This window comes from Heptranchias perlo, chromosome 7 (assembly GCF_035084215.1).
Source record: "Heptranchias perlo isolate sHepPer1 chromosome 7, sHepPer1.hap1, whole genome shotgun sequence".
Taxonomy (NCBI): Eukaryota; Metazoa; Chordata; class Chondrichthyes; order Hexanchiformes; family Hexanchidae; genus Heptranchias; species Heptranchias perlo.
The window spans coordinates 36,021,678-36,041,851 of record NC_090331.1 but is presented as its reverse complement, the minus strand read 5'-3'; the positions used below and the strand labels follow the sequence as shown (position 1 = coordinate 36,041,851).

The window sequence follows — 20,174 nt, the reverse complement described above, 5'->3', positions numbered from 1 at the left end:
AAGTTGTTATTGAATCTGCTTCCACCACCCTTTCAGGCCGTGCATTCCAGATCATAACAACTCTCTGCGTAAAAAATGTCTCCTTATGTCCCCTCTAGTTCTTTTGACAGTCACAGTTTCTCCTTATTCACTCCATTAGAACCGTTCATGATTTTGAACACCAATCCAATCTTCTCTTAACCTTCTCTGCTCTGAGGAGAACAATCCCAGCTTCTCCAGTCTCTCCACATAACTGAAGTCCCTCATCCCTGGTACCATTCTAGTTAATTTCTTCTGCACCCTATCTAAGGCCATGACCTCCTTCCTAAAGTGTGGAGCCTAGAATTGAACACAATACTCCAGCTGAGGCCTAACCAGTGTTTTAAAAAGGTTTAGCATAACTTCCTTGCTTTTGTAGTCTATGCCTCTATTAATAAAGCCCAGGATCCCATTTGCTTTTTTAGCAGCCGTCTCAACTTGTCCTGCCACCTTCAAAGATTTGTGTACATACACTCCCAGGTCACTTTGTTCCTGTACTCCCTTTAAAATTGTACCATTTACTTTATATTGCCTCACCTCATTCTTCCTACCAAAATGTATCACTTCACACTTCTTTACATTAAATTTCATCTGCCAAGTATATGTTTGCCCATTTCACCAGTCTGTCTATGTCCTCCTGAAGTCTGTTGCTATCCTCCACGTTGTTTACTACATTTCCGAGTTTCGTGTTATCTGCAAACTTTGAAATTATACCCTGTATACCCAAGTCCAGGTCATTAATATATACCAAAAAGAGCAATGGTCCTAATACCGACCCGTGGGGAACACCACTGTATAGTTTTTTACAGTCTGAGAAACAACTGTTCACCACTACTCTCTGCTTTCTGTCTCTTAGCCTATTTTGTATCCACGCTGCCACTATCTCTTTATTTAATCCCATGGGCTTTAATTTTGCTTACAAATCTATTATGTGGTACTTTATCAAATGCCTTTTGAAAGTCCATATACACAACATCAACCGCACTACCCTTATCATCCCATCAAGTTAGTCAAACATGATTTTCCTTTAACAAATTTGTGCTGACTTTCATTTATTAGTCCTTACTTTTCCAAATGCCAGTTAATTTTGTCCCGGATCATTGTCTAAAAGTTTCCCTATGTTAGGCTGACTGACCTGTAATTGCCGGATTTATCCCTCTCCCCTTTTTTGAACAGGGGTGTAACATTTGCAATCCTCCAGTCCTCTGGCACTGCAAATGACACACATACACTAAAATAAAATACTGCGGATGCTGGAAATTTGAAACAAATACACTTTGTTTTCCATAACAACTACATGGCCCTTTTTACAGTACTATACTTGCAATCCAGTTTGCATTGCATTGTTAGCTTCTTGCCAAACTTGATACAACGGTTAAAATGGATTAAAAAGTAGAACGGTAAAGTGAATAAAATTACTTGGCAAAATCATTATTCATTTAACAGTTTTCCTCTGCTGTCAAAATAACAGGTTAGTTGGTCATTTACCTCATTGTTTTTTGTGGGAGCATGCAGTGCACAAAATGGCTATCGTGGGTATCTGCATAAATCATTGCCCTTCCATGTAATTCATTGCAGGTGAAGCTTTTTGAGACATTTGAAACACACAATGAGGTGCTATATGAATGCATTTTTTAGACTAAAGCAGATTAACATCATTTTTATAAATTGCTGCTCAGACGTTTTCTGTTTGGTTTATGCGCTGTTCTGAGGAAGGTGCATTTGACTGAAATTTTTTGACATAACTGTTGATAATTGTTATCAATTAGCTAGATTGTGAACTCAGTGTATCTATGACACTGAGTATTTTTGTCTAGTTTTGGTTTGATGTCTGTTGCTTCAAATCCCATCATAGTTCATATGCAATATTTTTAAAAATTACTGGAATTCAAATTCTTGTACCAAAGTTATTATTGCAAGTTTAGTCAGTTAGACTAGAGAGAGGAATAATTCAAAATTAAACAATGCTATGTAATTGATTGTTTCAGTTTGCATTTTTGTGCGTTACTGTGAGGATTTTGTGTTCTTTAGGTACATTGTCATCAGTTGAAACAAAAATTGCATGAGCAAGAGAAGACTATTGTGCGATTGCAGAAGAAGTTGTACATGGTTGTGACTGAGGAAGAACAACGCATTGAAAGGCAGAATAAGGTGTTTCACCAATTTCATAAGCGAGCTGCCAGAGCACATACTATACCTGATCAACAGTAAGAGTCTACATGTTTGTCTGAAATCTTTGGAATCGTGGGAATACAGTATGTTGGCCTTCACAGATGATTTATCAAGTTTGGCAAGTAACCAGTTATTCTAATCTCTGCAGGCTTCTTGATGTGATTGATGCCTATGAAACCCAGATCCACTGCTTGCAGCAGGAGTTGAGGTAAACGGTTATAGAATCTTACGTGGCTTTATATTTCACTTCGTTGCTTATATTTAAATGTATGCATTTCCTGCGACCTTGAAACAGTTTTTGGAAAAAAAAATATAGAAAAATGATCCACCAACTAAACTAATCGTGTTAGTAGAGATTGTCTAGTCACACCCCGCACTTTGAACCATCGTTTACAGCAAAGGATGAGGCCATTTGCACCATTGTTGTCTGTGCAGGCTACCTCTACTGCCCTGCTATAGAACCAAAGATGTTTTACCATAGAACTTGGTTGTGCATTATTAATCTACAAGTAAACTTACTACGTAATTGTGGCAGTAACAAACATCTCATATAGTATTTGATTTCTGGAACCTTTAATATAGAAAATGATAATCTTTTTATGTAATGTTTCAAAATGTTGAAATAAAAATGAACCCTAATATTTTGGGGGATTTTCTTTGAACTTAAGTATTTGCTGTTTGTAGCCATTGAACAGTGAGATGGCCTAACTATAATCTTCCAAAGTTCTCTCGATTCAGGAACTGTTCCTTTAGATTGGAAAATTGCACTTGTCACTCCACTATTTAAGAAAGGTGATAGAGGCAAACCAGGGAATTATAGACCAGTTAGCCTAACATCTGTTGTCGGGATATTACTAGTCTATAATTAAGGATAGAGTGACTGAACACCTTGAAAATTATCAGCTGATCAGAAAGAGCCAGCATGAATTTGTAAAGGGTAGGTCATGCCTGACAAACCTAATTGAATTTTTCAAAGAGGTGGCTAAAGTGGTACACTGAGGAATGTTTATGGATGTTATTTATGTGGACTTCCAGAAGGCATTCGATGAATTCCCTCATAAGAGACTTAGCTAAAGTCGAAGCTTGTGGAATTGGGTGCAAATTATTGGCCTGGTTAGGAAATTGGCTGAGTAGCAGGAAACAGAGAGTAGGGATAATGGGCAGGTATTCAAATTGGCAGGGTGTGACTATAGTGGTGTCCCACAGGGATCTGCGTTGGGCCCTCAACTATTCACTATATTTATTAACAACTTAGATGACTGGATAGAGAGTCACATATCCAAGATTGCTGATGAGCACGTAATCTAGGTTGACACTTCGGTGCTGTTTTGTTAGAGGTGCCGTCTTTTGGATGAGACGTTAAACCGAGATCCTGTGGCCTGTTCAGGTGGATGTAAAGGATCCTATGGCACTTTTAAAAGAAGAGAAGGGGAGTCCCCTTGGTGTCCTGGCCAACATTTATCCCTCAGCCAATATCACCAAAACAGTTTATATGGTCATTTATATCATTGCTATTTGTGGGACCTTGCTGTGTGCTAATTGGCTGCTGCATTTGCCTACATAACAATGATGACTACGCTTCAAAAGTAATTTGTTGGCTGTGAAGCAGTGGGACGTTCTGAGGATGTGAAGGGCGTCATATAAATGCAAGTTCCTTCCTTTTGAGCAGGGAGGTAGAATGGCCCACATGAGGCAGAGGCAGAAGTGAGATTGGTATAAGAGAATGAGTTGAAACAGGCATAGGTTTTTAAATTTAAAATACGTATATATTATTAGATATTAAGAATACCCAAGTTGCGTTGGCCAACAGAAGAAACAACCATGGGAGATGTGACTGGGAGGTGCAACAGTGCCACATAATGCCTGGATGCCTAATATTATAGAAGATGAATGAAATCCAAATCATTGACATATAGACCAACACTGATAGGTGTTACACAAATTTTGAAACCTTATAAAAGTTGACGTATAAAGTTTATCTGAAAAATCATGACACAGGAAATAAAGTAACGTGTACTGGAAGTGCACACATTTGTGAGACTTTTCATGTAGATAGATGTTGAGTTTCAGTTTCAAACATCTATGTTTTTCTTCTGAATGAGCAGTTCCATTCTGCTGCAGATTCCTTAGCCTATTCCAAACACCAAAATTGAGTTTAATCAAGTACACAATACTAACCTGTTCAGTGAACAAGTAACAGTGTTGCAATGTACATTGAATCATACTGATTTTTATCATGGGTGTGGCTGTTCCATGGCATGTTGTGATGCAATGCATTATTTGTGTTTTTTCAGATGCATTTAATGGCCATGTGCTTTCTCTCATAATTGATCACTAATGGGGAGCATTGTGGTAAAGAATTCACATTCCAGTAACCTCTCTGTGCGAAGACTTTTTCTAATGTCCCCCTAGGGATAGGGCAGGAACGTGGAGTTGAGATAGAAGATCAGCCATAATGTTATCAATGGTGAAGCAGGCTCGAGGGGCCGTATGCCTATTCCTGCTCCTATTTCTTATCATATGTTCAGTCTTATCTTGCTAATACCATGCTAATAAATGGTATTTAAGCATAAATATCATAGCATAAATATCATGCTAATAAATGCTACTGATTTTCAAACCAATGAAAAGAACCTTTATGTATGTACCTACCATCTCCAAACATTTTATAGTTTTGAAAATTTCTCATTAGATTCCCCCTTAACCTTTTCTGTTCCAATGGTGGGGCTTTATTTTTTTAAATTATTACTATAATCTCTCATTTCAGGTGTAATTCTAGTGAATCTACTGCACTCTTTCCATGACACTAATATCCTTATTATAATGCAAGCATTTCTAATACTCCAAGTGATCTACATAGGAACAGGAGTAGGCCATTCAGCCCCTCGTGCCTGCTCCGCCATTTGATAAAATCATGGCTGATCTGTGATCTAACTCCATATACCTGCCTTTGGCCCATATCCCTTGATACCTTTGGTTGCCAAAAAGTTACCTATCTCAGATTTAAATTTAGCAATTGAGCTAGTATCAATTGCTGTTTGCAGAAAAGAGTTCCAAACTTCTACAACCCTTTGTGTGTAGAAATGTTTTCTAATCTCGCTCCTGAAAGGTCTGGCTCTAATTTTCAGACTGCTCCCTACTCCTAAAACCCCCAACTAACGGAAATAGTTTCTCTCTATCCACCCTATCTGTTCCCCTTTATATCTTATAAACTTCGATCAGATCACCCCTTAACCTTCGAAGCTGTAGAGAATACAACCCCAATTTGTGTAATCTCTCCTCGTAACTTAACCCTTGAAGTCCGGGTATCATTCTCGTAAACCTACGCTGCACTCCCTCCAAGGCCAATGTGTCCTTACGAAGGTGCGGTGCCCAGAACTGCTCACAGCACTCCAGGTGCGGTCTAACCAGGGTTTTGTATAGCTGCAGCATAACTTCTGCCTCCTTGTACTCTGGTCCTCTAGATGTAAAGGCCAACATTCCATTTGCCTTCTTGATTATTTTCTGCACCTGTTCATGACACTTCAATGATCTATGTACCTGAACCCCTGAGTCCCTTTGGACATCCACTGTTTTTAACTTTTTACCATTTAGAAAGTACCCTGTTCTATCCTTTTTTGATCCAAAGTGGATGACCTCACATTTGTCTACATTGAATTCCATTTGCCACAGTTTTGCCCATTCACCTAATCTATCAATGTCTCCAATGTTGTTTCCTTGCTTTTATATTCAGTCCTCATGTATAAAACCCAGAATCCAACTTGTATTCCCACATGACAATTATGCACCTGAGTCTACATGAGTAAATGTTGTATTAGAGAACTTATTTTGGTATCGACTGTTTTTAACACTTTTTTTGTGTGAAATAAAAACAGTAGAAATAAAGATCCTATTTTACACTAGTATGATTCCAAAAGGCAGCTTCAATTGATTTTCTTTAACTACAAAGAAAATGCCCTCTGTTTTTGAAGTTGCAGGTCATCACTATTTTGAGAGGAAAATTGACCAGAACTGCATCATGATCAGCACAATGACGTTTCACAAATGAAATACAATATATTTTGACATAAATCATAAACTGCAATGTGTTTACAAAACAGTGGACACAAGTTCTTTTTTTTGGCAAGTTTTCAACTGGTTTGAAGATTGAAGATGTTATAACCAAAAATCAATTTATTCCCCCGACTCTAATTTCCACACTCAAAACTGAAAATTAACTTGCAAGTTAATTATACTTTTGTAATTTTCACACTGTTAATTGGCATTCTCAATTTACAATATATGTGCACAGTTTTGTTATCCTAAAAACTACAATATCTGATTGAGAGGTATTGTAAATGACTAGATAGTGTTCTGATTCATTTGTAACTGGTAATTTTATTTATCACAGTACTCAGAAAAATGAAGTTGAAGATGTTCCTAGAGAAAGAAAAGAGCAACTAGCAAACAATAGAAAGCACAAATATTCAGTTCTAGATGAAATTCCAGAAAACGGGGTATTAGTAAAGGTATGATTTGGAGGAATTAAATTTGAGATTTGCTCAAAATATGTTTGTGGATTAATTACCTGTTTACGAACAATTGCTTTACATGCATGAATGTAAGATACAAACTTAACAAAAATCATATTTGTGAGTATTCTATTTACAAAATACAGTTGATTAATCAAATTACCAGGTTTTCATAGAATGATACAGCCCAGAAGGGGGCCATTCGGCCCATCGTGCCTGTACCGGCTCTTTGAAAGAGCTATCCAATTAGACCCCCTTGCCTGCTCTTTCCTCAAAGCCCTGCAAATTTCTCCTTTTCAAGTATATATCAAATTCCCTTTTGAAAGTTACTTTTGAATCTGCTTCCACCACCCTTTGTCAGTGCATTCCAGATTATAACAACTCGCTGCGTAAAAAAAATTCTCCTCCTTTCCCCCCTGGATTTTTTGCCACTTATCTTAAATCTGTGTCCTCTGGTTACCGAACCTCCTGCCAGTGGTAACAGTTTCTCCCTATCTCCTCTATCAAAAGCCCTCACAATTTTGAACATCTCTATTAAATCTCCCCATAACCTTCTTTGCTGTAAGGAGAACAATCGCAGCTTCTCTAGTCTCTCCACATAACTGAAATCCGTCATCCATGGTACCATTCTAGTAAATCTCTTCTGCACCCTCTCCAAGGCTATAACATCCTTCCGAATGTGTGGTGCCCAGAATTGGACACAATACTGTTTGGTCGCTTAACCTGTGATTTATAAAGGTTTACCATAAATCCTTTGCTTTTGTAGTTTATGCGTCTATTTATGAAGCCCAAATCCAGCATGCTTTTTTAACTGCCTTAGCAACTTGTCCTGCCATCTTCAAAGATTTGTGTATGTGCACCCCCAGGTCTCTCTGTTCCCGCACACCTTTTAAAATTGTATCATTTAATTTATATTACGTCGTCTCATTTTTCTTTCCAAAATCCATCACTGCACACTTCTCTGCATTAAATTTCATTTGCCATGTATCTGCCCATTTCATCAGTCTGCCTTGGTATGTCCTCCTCACTGTTCACTACATTGCCAAGCTTGTATCATCTGCAAACTTGAAATTATGGCCCCTATACCCAAGTCCAGGTCATCATTGTATATCAAAAAGAGTAGTGGTCCTAATACCGACCCCTGAGGGACACCACTGTATACTTCCCTCCAGTCTGATAAATAACCATTCATCACTACTCTCGGCTTTCTGTCTCTTAGTCAATTTTGTATCCACACTGCCACCTTTAATCCCATGGGCTTCAATTTTGCCAACAAGTCTATTATGTGGTACTTCATCAAACGCCTTGCGAAAGTCCATATACACAAGATCAACCCCCTGTTATTTCATTGAAAAATTCAAGTTTGTCAGACATGATTTGCCTTTAAGAAATCCATGTTGGCTGTCAATTATTAATTCTTCTTCTTCCAAGCGAGAATTATTTTTGTCCCCGATTATGTGTTCTCGAATTTTCCCCACCACTGACATTAGGCTGACTGGCCTGTAGTTACCTGGTGCATCTCTCCCCTTTTTTGAACAGGATGTAACATTTGCAGTCCTCCTGCACTACGCCCATATCCAAGGAGGATTGAAAGATTGTGGCCAAAGCCTCTGCTCTTTCAACCCTTCTCAATAACCTAGGATGCATCCCATCTGGACCGGTTGACTTTTCTACTTTGAACGCTGCCAGCCATTTAAGTACTTCCTCTTTATCTATTTCTATCCTATCCAATTTCTCTACTTTCTCCTCCTTTACTGTGACATTAGCAGCATCTGCTTCTTTAGTAAAGACAGATGCAAAGTACTCATTTAGTGCCTCAACCATTTCCTCTGCCTCCACAAGAAGATTTCCTTTTTGGTCCCTAATCGACCTCACCCTCCCACATACATACATGTTCCCTGTTAATCTTTTCTCATGCATTCTCTTTGACCCTCTTATTTCCTTTTTCAGTTCTCTGCACTTTCTATACTCTGCTTCTTTCTCTACTGTATTATGAACCTGACATTTATCATAAGCCTTCTCTTCCTGTTTCATTTTAATCCCAATATCTTTCGTCATCCAGGGAGCTCTAGCTTTGGACACCCTTCCTTTCCCCCTTGTAGGAATATGTCTAGTCTGTACCCGAACTATCTCCTCCTTGAAGGCCTCCCACTGCTCATTTACTGTTTTACCTGATAATCTTTGTTTCCATTCCACCTGGACACGATCCCAGTTGAATATCTTCACCTTTGATTGTTCCTTGTCCTTTTCCATAACTACTCTAAACTTAATGATATTGTGATTGCCGTTTCCAAAACCCTGTCCCACTGAAACATGCTCCACTTGCCCCACTTCATTCCCCAGAACAAGATCCAGTCCTGCCTCCTTCCTCGTTGGGCTGAAACATACCGATCAAGAAAGTTCTGCACACATTGCAGGAATTTCTCCCTGTTCTTGCTTTTTCCATTTTTTTCCCCAGTATATATTAGGATAATTGAAGTCCCCCCATTATCACTACTCTATTGTTTGTATATCTTTCTGAAATATGCTTGCAGATTTGCTCCTCCATCTCCTTCCCACTATTTAGTGGTCCATAGTATACACTCAGCAGCGTAACAACTCCTATTCTCCTTAACTCTAACCAAATAGATTCTGTCTTTGAATTGTCAAGCACATCATCCCTTTCCAGGGCTGTGACAATATATTTGATCAGTACTGCCACCCCCTCTTTTTTTTATTTACCTATTCATCCTGAATACATTAGGATCCCATTCCTGCCCTTGTTTGAGCCAGGTTTCCGTTACTGTCACTATTATCATAAACCCAAGTGGTAACTTTTGCCTGTAGTTCACCAACCTAATTTGTCACGGTCTGTGCATTTACGCACATGCACTCCAAATCTGCTTTGCATTTCTCCCCTGTCTGATCCATCCTCTTCCTGTAAGTCCAGGGCATGCAGCAAGTTGGGTGGAAATGGTGTTACAGATTTAGGGTCTGCTTTAGATATCCTTTTTGGGCGCAGTGCTGATCACTCTTATAAGTGTTCTGAGTGTTGTACATTTAGAGGTACTGCCTAATTTCTTTTTAAAAAAAATAACAATCCAGTGGTATAGTAATGGGTCTCGCTTGTGATCTGAACTGGATGTAGTGGGATAAATTTTCAACTTGCAGTTTGGGCATAAAACTGGCATTGCAGATCATTCGCCCATTACAGAACTGCCCGATTTTCATGTTGCAATCCTGCGAGTTCGACACCATCTGGCTTGCCTTTGCCAGCGATCATTCATAATCCTATCAATCAACACTGAATAATCTAGTCATCAGAAAGTGACACTCACAGTACAATTGTATGCTTACTATTGGTTAATGAAGTTGCTGAAAAGTTGCTGGATCAATAAACTGGCTCAAAAGTGGCATGTGCCAATTTTGTTATTACTATAAATAAATGATGGGGAATGATAAGGTTGATCTCTCTTTGAGAAATTATATAAAATTGGAGTTTTTAGAGTGTTCAGGCAGAACTTTACACAAAGAGCAAGACCTATGTAATAAGTTCTTCATGATAACTGCAGATGAAAATGGTCAGTTCATCAGGGAGTAAAAATTGTCTTTTTAAAAAAAAAAGGTAGAATGCCTGTTTTTCTTGTTATTTAATCATTGACTAATGAAATCAAAGAAACACATAGCTTTCAAGCATGCAATTGTTGAGAATGTAATTTCATTAGTGGATTAACAGGCATTCTCCACCCTTTTTTAAATATAGAGGAATTTTACCATTTCCCCCAAAGCTGTGATTCTGGGGAAAGAAGGAATAGAGCAGTGGTTTTCAAAATTTTCTGTTTGGGATATCCTATACAAATATTGACACATTCTTGGGGACCCCTGTCCTAACATCAGAAAGACTGACAGGTACGTGGAGAAATAATACGATCATTGCAGAAAACTTCTTACTCGTCTACAGCAATGGAAATAATATGCTAATAAGTCAACAAACACAGAAATCTGATCTCTCAGCAGACTCCCAGGGTCCAAGAACCCCAGTTTGAAAACCTGTGGGGTAGAGAAATATGCTGAGAAGCTAAAGCTGACATCGGTCATAAAAGGGATGGACTTGTTGGAATTAGAGACTTTTCCTATGTTTCCGTTGCTATTTATGTTTGTAACTTATAACGGGGTGCCTAGACATTTCGCAGTTTTTTTAGCTTACTTTTGAACCACGAGTGATGACATTGATCAACTTTTGTGGAATATTGCCATAAATATTTCAGTAGATGTTGACCAAACTCTTATCATGTATGGAAATCCTTTAAATCTGGACTTGATGGGAATGAAACCGAGAAATTATATGTGCAGCCATAAAAAAACAAAGTTCCTTCTGAACAATTTATAAGTGTCATTAATTTTTTTAATCTTGCTAATTGTTATGAACATACATACGAATTAAGAGCAGGAGTAGGCCATTCGGCCCTTCGAGCCTGCTCTGCCATTTGATAAGATAATTTCTGATCTGATTGTGACCTCAACCCTACTTTCCCGTCCACCTACTATAACCTTTGACTCCCTTGTTAATCAGGAATCTATCTAACTCAGCCTTAAAACTATTCAATGACCCTGCCTCCACTACTCTCTGGGGAAGGGAGTTCCACAGACTCACGGCCCTCTGAGAGAAAAAAATTCTCCTAATCTCCATCTTAAATGGGAGACCCCTTATTTTTAAACTGTGGCCCCTAGTTCTAGTCTCTCCCACAAGAATTTTTTTCTATTAGAGGGCCGTGAGTCTGTGGAACTCCCTTCCCCAGAGAGTAGTGGAGGCAGGGTCATTGAATAGTTTTAAGGCTGAGTTAGATAGATTCCTGATTAACAAGGGAGTCAAAGGTTATAGTAGGTGGACGGGAAAGTAGGGTTGAGGTCACAATCAGATCAGAAATTATCTTATCAAATGGCAGAGCAGGCTCGAAGGGCCGAATGGCCTACTCCTGCTCTTCAGCATCTACCCCTTCTGGTCTCCTCAGGATCTTATATGTTTCAATAAGATCCCCTCTCATTCTTCTAAACTCCAGTGTATACAGGCCCAACTTATCCTCATAAGATAACCCCCTCATCCCAGGAATCAGTCGAGTGAACCTTCTCTGAACCGCCTCCAAAGCAATTATGTCCTTTCTTAAATAAGGAGACCAAGACTGCACACAGTATTCTAGATGTGGTCTCACCAATGCCCTGTACAACTGTAGCAAAACATCTCTACTTTTATATTCCATTCCCCTTGCAATAAATGACAACATTCCATTTGCCTTCCTAATCACTTGCTGTACCTGCATACTAACTTTTTATGATTCATGTATGAGGACACCCAGATCCCTCTGTACCTCAGAGTTCTGCAATCTCTCTCCATTTAAATATTATACTGCTTTTCTATTTCTCCTGCCAAAATGGACAAGTTCACATTTTCCCACATCATACTCCCATCTACCAAATTTTTGCCCACTCACTTAACCTATCTATATCCCTTTGCAGACTCCTTATGTCCTCTTCACAACTTACTTTCCTACCTACCTTTGTGTCATCAGCAAATTTAGCAACCATACATTCGGTCTCTTCATCAAAGTCATTGATATAGATTGTAAATAGTTGAGGCCCAAGCACTGATCCCTGTGGCACTCCACTCGTTAACATCTTGCCAACCTGAAAATTACCCATTTATGCCTACTCTCTGTTTCCTGTTAGCTAACCAATCTTTTATCCATGCTAATATGTTACCCCCGACACCATGAGCTCTTATTTTGTGTAGTAGCCTTTGATGTGGCTCCTTGTCAAAAGCCTTCTGGAAATCCAAGTACACCACATCCACAGGATGTTACTTCCTCAAAGAACTCTAATAAATTAGTCAAACACGATTTCCCTTTCACAAAGCCATGTTGACTCTGCCTGATTGCATTGTGATTTTCTAAGTGCCCTGCTATAACCACCTTAATAATAGATACTAGCATTTTCCCTATGACAGATGTTAAGCTGACTGGCCTGTAGTTTCCTGCTTTCTGTCTCCCTCCTTTCTTGAATAGAGGAATTACATTCGCTATTTTCCAATCTGATGGGACCCTTCCAGAATCTAGGAAATTTTGGAAAATTAATACCAATGCATCTACTATCTTTGCAGCCACTTCTTTTAAGACCCTAGGATGAAGTCCGTCAGGACCTGGGGACTTGTCAGCTTTTAGTTCTAATAATTTTTTCAAAACCCTTTCCCTGGTGATTGTAAATGTTTTAAGTTCCTCCCTCCCATTCACCTCTTGGTTCACAATTATTTCTGCCATGTTATTTGTATCCTTTGCAGTGAAGACAGACGCAAAATACCTGTTCAATTCATCCGCAATTTCCTTATTCTCCATTATTAATTCCCCAGACTCTCTCTCTAGAGGACCAACGCTCACTTTACTTATTCTTTTCCTTTTTAAATATCTGTAAAAACTCTTACTATCTGTTTTTATATTTCTAGCTAGCTTTCTCTCTACTCTAATTTATCCCTCCTTATTATTCTTTTAGTCATTCTTTGCTGTTTTTTATATTCTGACCAATCTTCTGACCTACCACTAATCTTCGTGGAATTGTATGCTTTTTTTTTCAATTTGATACTACCTTTAACTTCCTTAGTTAGCCACGGATGGTACGTCCTTCCCCAGAGTCTTTCTTTCTCACTGGAATGTATCTTTGCTGAGTGTTATGAAATATCTCATTAAATGTCTGCCACTGCATCTCTACTGACATATCCCTTAACCTAAGTTCCCAGTTCACTTTAGCCAGCTCTGTCTTCATGCCCTCGTAATTGTGCTTATTTAAGTTTAAAACACCAGTCTTAGACTTATTCTTCTCTCCCTCAAACTGAAGGCAAAATTCTCCCTCCCCCCCCCCCCCCCCCCCCCACTTCCTTGCGATGTGAACCCCTTGCTGGGTTACACTTCCGTCAGTGCTGATTGCCCTCTTGTCAATTGCCCAAGTGGCCATTATTCATCTGCAAGCCTTGATGATGAGTGTTAGCAGGTTGTCCGAGCATGGGGACCTGCACAGCTGAGCCCAATCTGGTCTTTACCTGAGATCCATCCATCTGAACTTCCAGTCGAAATTGCTGGATAGTGAGCATCAGTTGGAACTCTGGAATTCTTTTCCTTCCCCCTCATGCCAACTAGGGGGCATCTGCAACCAATTGCAGCATCCTTACTGCTGCCTGTCACTTCAGCTAGCTGTCGATTAGGGATCAAACCTGGGATGTTGCTTGTCAGTTTACTTAGATTTTAACTACATTTTATAAGTGAATTTCTTTCAGAAGACACTGGTTCAGCAATTAGTATTGCATAAATTCAGATAAAATCAGCTCATTATTTTAATAAACTTTGGTTAAAATATAATAAAATGTATCTGCTCATTTTGAAAATGTGTGTATGTCCATATACAAAAATGGTTCTTTTCAATTGGAATAAAACATAGGAAATCGAGAAGACAGCAGAAGTTTCCTTTTTAAGAAGAGTTAAGTTTGTGACGTTTGTTCAGCTGTAGTTCTTAATGGTTCTGAAAGGCTTGACAGGGTAGCTGCTGCAAGGCTGTTTCCTTGGCTGGAGAGTGTAAAACTAGAGGTCGTAGTCTCAAGATAAGGGGTTGGCCATTTAGGACTGAGATGAGGAAAAAATTCTTCACTCAGAGGGTTGTGAATCTTTGGAATTCTCTACCCCAGAGGGTTGTGGATGCTCAGTCGTTGAGTATATTCAAGACTGAGATCGATAGATATTTGGGCACGAAGAGAATCAAGGGATATGGGGATAGGGCGGGAAAGTGGAGTTGAGGTAGAAGATCAACCATGCTCTTATTGAATGGCGGAGCAGGCTCTAGTATGGCCTAATCCTGGTCCTATTTCTTATGGTCTTAAAATTGCAATACCACCTGTTCAAGGTGGCCTCACTAAGACCAGTACATTTGAAATCAGGCCAGTGTTATTGATGCTGTAATGGACTTTTGAAACTGGCATGATGAAAATTGCATTGTAGCATTTGCCTAAAAAGTACACTATTGGGAGTAGGGGTAAAGAAGGAAAGTGTGCAGTAAGGGACCTCAACATGCTATGTTATGTACTCGGGACAAATAAAGGCTCTTGGGCCCCACTTGTTGCACTCCACCTAGTATCCCCAACCTTCCTTCCCTCCCTGCCCAACTGCCACCTGCTAAAGGCAAAAACACAGAGACCCATAGCCAATTTAGGAACCTCTGTTTAAAAATTCCTCTCTGACCCCTCGAAGACAATTGGGCCGATCTCAAATCTTTTGGTTATAACCCAGAATCTTACCATCCTTATCTCATAGTTTTACTTTGTTTGGAAGAAAGACTGGGCAGGCATAGTGGCGTGAAATGTTAAAGGATTCCGTGTGAATCTAGGAGAACAAAACTGGAAAGGGCACAACTACAAGCTTAGAAAACTGTCAGCTAAATGTTTGAAGTACTTTATGAATGTCATGAGCTGCCAAGAAGCATAGGGAATGCAGATTGAAACATTCAAAAAGAAAATTGATTAATTCAACTAGAAGTAACTTGGATGAAATGATCTTCATATCGCAATTGGATAGGCTGGCTGGGCTGAATGTAGGAACAGGATGAGACATTTTTATCCTATATCAAAGTGATATTTTTTTCTTTTAGGCCTATGAAGAACATTTAAAAGAAACAAGAGCCAAGAATCATCAAATTTTGCAGGAAAATCAAAATCTTAAACAAGTGCTGAAAAGCAGGTGAAAAAGATAAATATCTTTCCTTCATTCTTGTTCATTCACATAGCATATAATGACTGAACAAATGGTAGTGTAATTTTATTTTTAAAATTTCTGCTTCACTTCTTTATTGCTTTAATTATCCAACACAACAGTAACTACTAACCAATCACCCAATTCCTATATAAATCTTTACGTATGTCATTGCAGTGCATTTATTACGGTTGCATTTGTTTTAACAATTTAACATTTTTCATTATCTTTCAAGCTGACAAAATCTGCATCTACTTGTGCCATGGATTGGCCACACAGCACCTGTGCAAAATCCTTGATTCTGGATTGAAATAGTGTTTGTGGTATCTGTTAAAGGAGCACTTCAGGATAGTCTCCCACAATGGCTTTATCCTCCAAGCAGCTATTTGAATACTAAAATCTACAAATATTTGAAAACTCACCATATGGTTACTAGCTTTTGAAAGCTTTCATCTTCGTGTTTGAGTTAGCCACTGGAAAACTTGTTCAACATGTACATAAAATTACAATAATGTTACTCAAACATTAAGACTGGTGATATTGCTGTAGTAATCAAATGGAACTAAAGTACACAATCTTTTATTTTTACTCACCCTGTTATCTCTATCTTCCCCCCATTCTTCCTTTGTTTGCATTTTGTATCTGAAGTTTTTTAATTTATTGCATACTTTGTCTCTTTCATGTGGCTCATGTAACCAAGTCAATCTTTAATGCATTATAAATGTGTAACGAGGAAGAAGGCTGCCATATAAATACTCTTGGTGGCATTTCAACAGCACCCATATGAGTAAACTTGTCTGGGCCACTTCAGGGTTCAATATAATCTCTCTTTTAAAAAAAAGAGATAAATAATTAGGCTTTTGTGGGGCCTGATCCTGGAGCACAACATATACAATATGTATCTTGTTTATCATTGATGAAAGGGGAACATGTTATCCTTATATGTTATCTTTATATCCTTAAATAGTATTACTTTCATGTAATACTATTTTCTCTACTTTTAAAATATAAATTGTGCTTTGCCTATGATCTAATTTAACCCTGGTGCCATTTTTAGTGCGGCTCATATTTATCAAATGCCCCTCTGTACACTTGGGACATGGGAGACATAGAGGGGCACCACCTTCCTTCTCAGAAATTCTTCTGCCCATAACTTGATTTCTAAGATCGTTGGTTATCTGCCTTCATCACCATTGAGGAACATTTTTCCTCTTCTGCTGGGTCCACCGTTGACCATCGCTCATAACCCTGAGCAAGGGCCCTTATTGGGAGCCACCGATTGAAGCCAGTTGGACCGGAGGCGAGGGCCACTAATTGAAGTATTGTGACAGATGCTTCACAACCTGCTACCCTGATAAGCCCTCTTTTTCTGACCGGGTCTCTGCGGATGAGTGTGGACACGCATTGGAAAGCTTCCAGTGCGAGGCAGCCACCTCTGGGCTATAGGTTTGTTGGGCAAAGAAAAAAGTCCAGTGTCGCCATAAATGTTGTGATAGAGGACATACAAGTCGCCGTATATTTGGATTTTCAAAAGGCATTCGATAACGTGCCACATAAAAGGTTGTTATTCAAGATAAGGGCTCATGGGGTTGAGGGTAACATATTAGCATGGATAGAGGATTGGTTAACGGACAGAAAAAAGAGTAGAGATAAACGGGTCATTTTCAGGCTGGCAGGCTGTAACTAGTGGGATGCTGCAAGGATCGGTGTTTGGGCCTCAGCTATTTACAAACTACATTAATGACTTAAATGAAGGGACCGAGTGGAATGTATCCAAGTTTGCTGGCGATACAAAGGTTGGTGGGAAAGTAAGCTGTGAGGAGGACACAAAGAGCCTGCAAAGGGATATAGACAGGTTAAGTGAGTGGGTAAGAAAGAAGGTGGCAGATTCAGTATAATGTGGGGAAATGTGAGGTTATTCACTTTGGTAGGAAGAATAGAAAAACTAGATATTTTTTAAATGGTGAGAAACTATTAAATGTTGGTGTTCAGAGAGACTTGGATGTCCTTGTACTAGAAACACAAAAAGTTAGCAAGCAGGTACAGCAAGCAATTAGGAAAGTAAATGGAATGTTAGCCTTTATTGCAAGGGGGTTGGAGTACAAGAGTAAGGAAGTCTTACTACAATTGTACAGGGCTTTGGTGAGACCTCACCTGGACTACTAGGTACAGTTTTGGTCTCCTTATCTAAGGAAGGATATACTTGCCTTAGAGGCGGTGCAGCGAAAGTTCACTAGATTAATTCCTGGGATGAGAGGGTTGTCCTGTGAGGTGAGGTTGAGTAGAATGGGCCTATACTCTCTGGAGTTTAGAAGAATGAGAGGTGATCTCATTGAAACATATAAGACTATGAGGGGGCTTGATAGGATAGATGCTGAGAGGTTATTTCCCAGGGCTGGAGAGTCTAAAACTAGGGAGCATAGCTGCAGGATAAGGGGTCGGCCATTTAAGACTGTGATGAGGAATTTCTTCACTCGGAGGGTTGTGAATCTTTGCAATTCTCTACCCCAGTGGCTGTGGATGCTGAGTCGTTGAATATATTCAAGGCTGAGATAGACAAATTTCTGGACTCCAGGGAATCAAGGGATATGGGGATCGGGCAGGTAAGTGGAATTGAGGTTGAAGATCAGCCATGATCTGATTGAATTGCAGAGCAGGCTCAAGGGGCCATGTGGCCTACTCCTGCTCCTATTTCTTATGTTCTTATAAGTTGATGGATAAAACGTGGATGCAATGGATGACTACCTACCAGCGAAGGTATAAAACTCATCGGATGGGCATAGAATGAAGAATCGGCTTAGCAGCTTCAGCATTGAACGACCTGCACAGAATCTGGAGTCAAATGGTGAAAATCACTAAAGCATGGATCTGTCGACCTGCATCCTTCCGATACTTCTGTATGAATCTGAAACATGGGGCCTGATTTTAGCAGGCCTGCGGGTTTCCGGCGGGTTGGGTTTCGGGTGTGTGGCCTCTGCGCCCGGTGAAATTAGTGGGTTTCCCGCGCGATCGTAGCAGGCAACACACTAATTGGATCCACTTACCTCCTCCTCCGGGGTCCGTGCTGCTGGTCTGCGCGTCGGGCAGGCTGCGCATGCGCAGTACGATCTGTCAGCTGGAGGCTCTCTAGTTAAAGGGGCAGTCCTCCACTGACACATGCTGCAACCAATGGAACAAATTACAGCATGGAGCAGCCCAGGGGGAAGGCTGCTCCCAGTTTAATGATGCCTCACCCCAGGTATCATCAGATGGGGTGAGGAGGAGGGGGAGGACAGAGATCTTCCACCCGGCGGGCGGGAGGAAGCGGCCTGCCTCTGCCACCAAGAAGGCCTGGCTCGAGGTGGCAGAGGGGGTCACCTGCACCACCAACATATCGCCCACCTGCATACAGTGCAGGAGGCGCTCCAATGACCTCAGTAGGTCAGCCACAGTGAGAACACGTAGTCTTTCCCCTACACTCCATCTGCCACAACACTGCCCCCACCCCACATCTCCTTCGGCACCGCCAACACTACTCTGTCACATCACCCCTCATACCCACTCAAACCCCATCCTCATCTTACCTGCACCTACTCACCTCGCCAGTACTCACCCGCCACTACCACGCAACCCAATCCTCATACAATCTCATGGCTCTATCCCATACTCACCCTCTCGTGCATCTCTCTCACGGCCAGCCTCACTCAACCTGCCACCACCTGTGCTGCAGCCACAGGGCATGCATCGCATATGTGCAGTAGGCAGCGTACGGCAAACGTGTCGTGAGCATGAAGGGGATGCACAAGGGTGTCTGAGGGTTTGCCATGGGTGTTACCTATATTGAATTTCAGAGCAACACACATTATATTGGCACCACCACTGCCATGTCTCCGCGAATCCTGTCTGTTGTGTCCAATAATGCCCGCTCCTGGGTATCACTATGAGGACCCACCACTGATGCCATCCATTGTGTTACTGCAGAGTAGGTGCAGGTGTATTTGCAGGGCTCTTCCGCGCAGACGACTGAGAGACATCGGTGGTGTACCCGGCTGCACCCTGGAAGGATGCGGAGGAGAAGTTGTGGAGGGCAGTGGTGACTTTGGCAGCGACAGGTAAGCAGCTGGTGCTGGGGCCAGCCAGGAGCAGCTCGGCATGAAAGAGCCTGCAGATCTCCATGACTACATGTCGAGTGAATCTGCGCCTCCGTGTGCACTGCTGCTCGGAGAGGTCCGGGGAGCTGCGCCTCGGTCTGTGGACCCTGTGCGGAGGGTAGTGCCCTCTGCGACGCGTCTCTCTCTGCGGTAGCCCTCCCTCCTGCTGTACAGGTGGATGTGTCACAGCACTCTGTTGTGGAGCTCCACGTGTCAGAGGTGGACGGCGTGGATGGCGAGGCTGGTGATGCTGTTCGCCCTCCGAGGGGGTCATGACTGCAGCTACAGCGGCCCCCATCCGTAATATGTACATCTGAGGGGATCCGCAAGGTAGGCACACGTCTCCGGACCCCGGGGTGAGTGTGCAGGTTGGTGACTTTGACCGTCCGGAGGGGGGTGGTGGAGGCCACACTTTGTCCCAAGTGACAGAGCGGCCTCCTGCAATGGGTGAGGGTCTCCCCCCCCCCCCCCCCCCCCCCCCCCCAACCTGTCAAATGGACCTTTGCAGCTGCCATAGGCTGACGGCTGCAACACGTCCAGTTCAACTGGGACTGTTTCCCCCAGTGTGTGAAACAGTCCCATGT

The 20,174-nt window shown here is 41.1% G+C and overlaps 1 protein-coding gene across 6 annotated transcripts in view; it reads left to right on the top strand.

Moving 5' to 3' along the window:
• The window catches only part of cep70 (centrosomal protein 70), a 77,225-nt gene that overhangs the window by 30,178 nt on the left and 26,873 nt on the right, over positions 1-20,174 (top strand). For all 6 annotated transcript variants that reach the window (XM_067987298.1, XM_067987296.1, XM_067987294.1 and 3 more), the window contains 4 exons: positions 2,050-2,225; positions 2,339-2,398; positions 6,581-6,698; positions 15,360-15,448. In XM_067987298.1, coding sequence (XP_067843399.1) covers positions 2,050-2,225; positions 2,339-2,398; positions 6,581-6,698; positions 15,360-15,448 — 443 coding nt within the window. The remainder of the gene's footprint in view (positions 1-2,049; positions 2,226-2,338; positions 2,399-6,580; positions 6,699-15,359; positions 15,449-20,174) is intronic.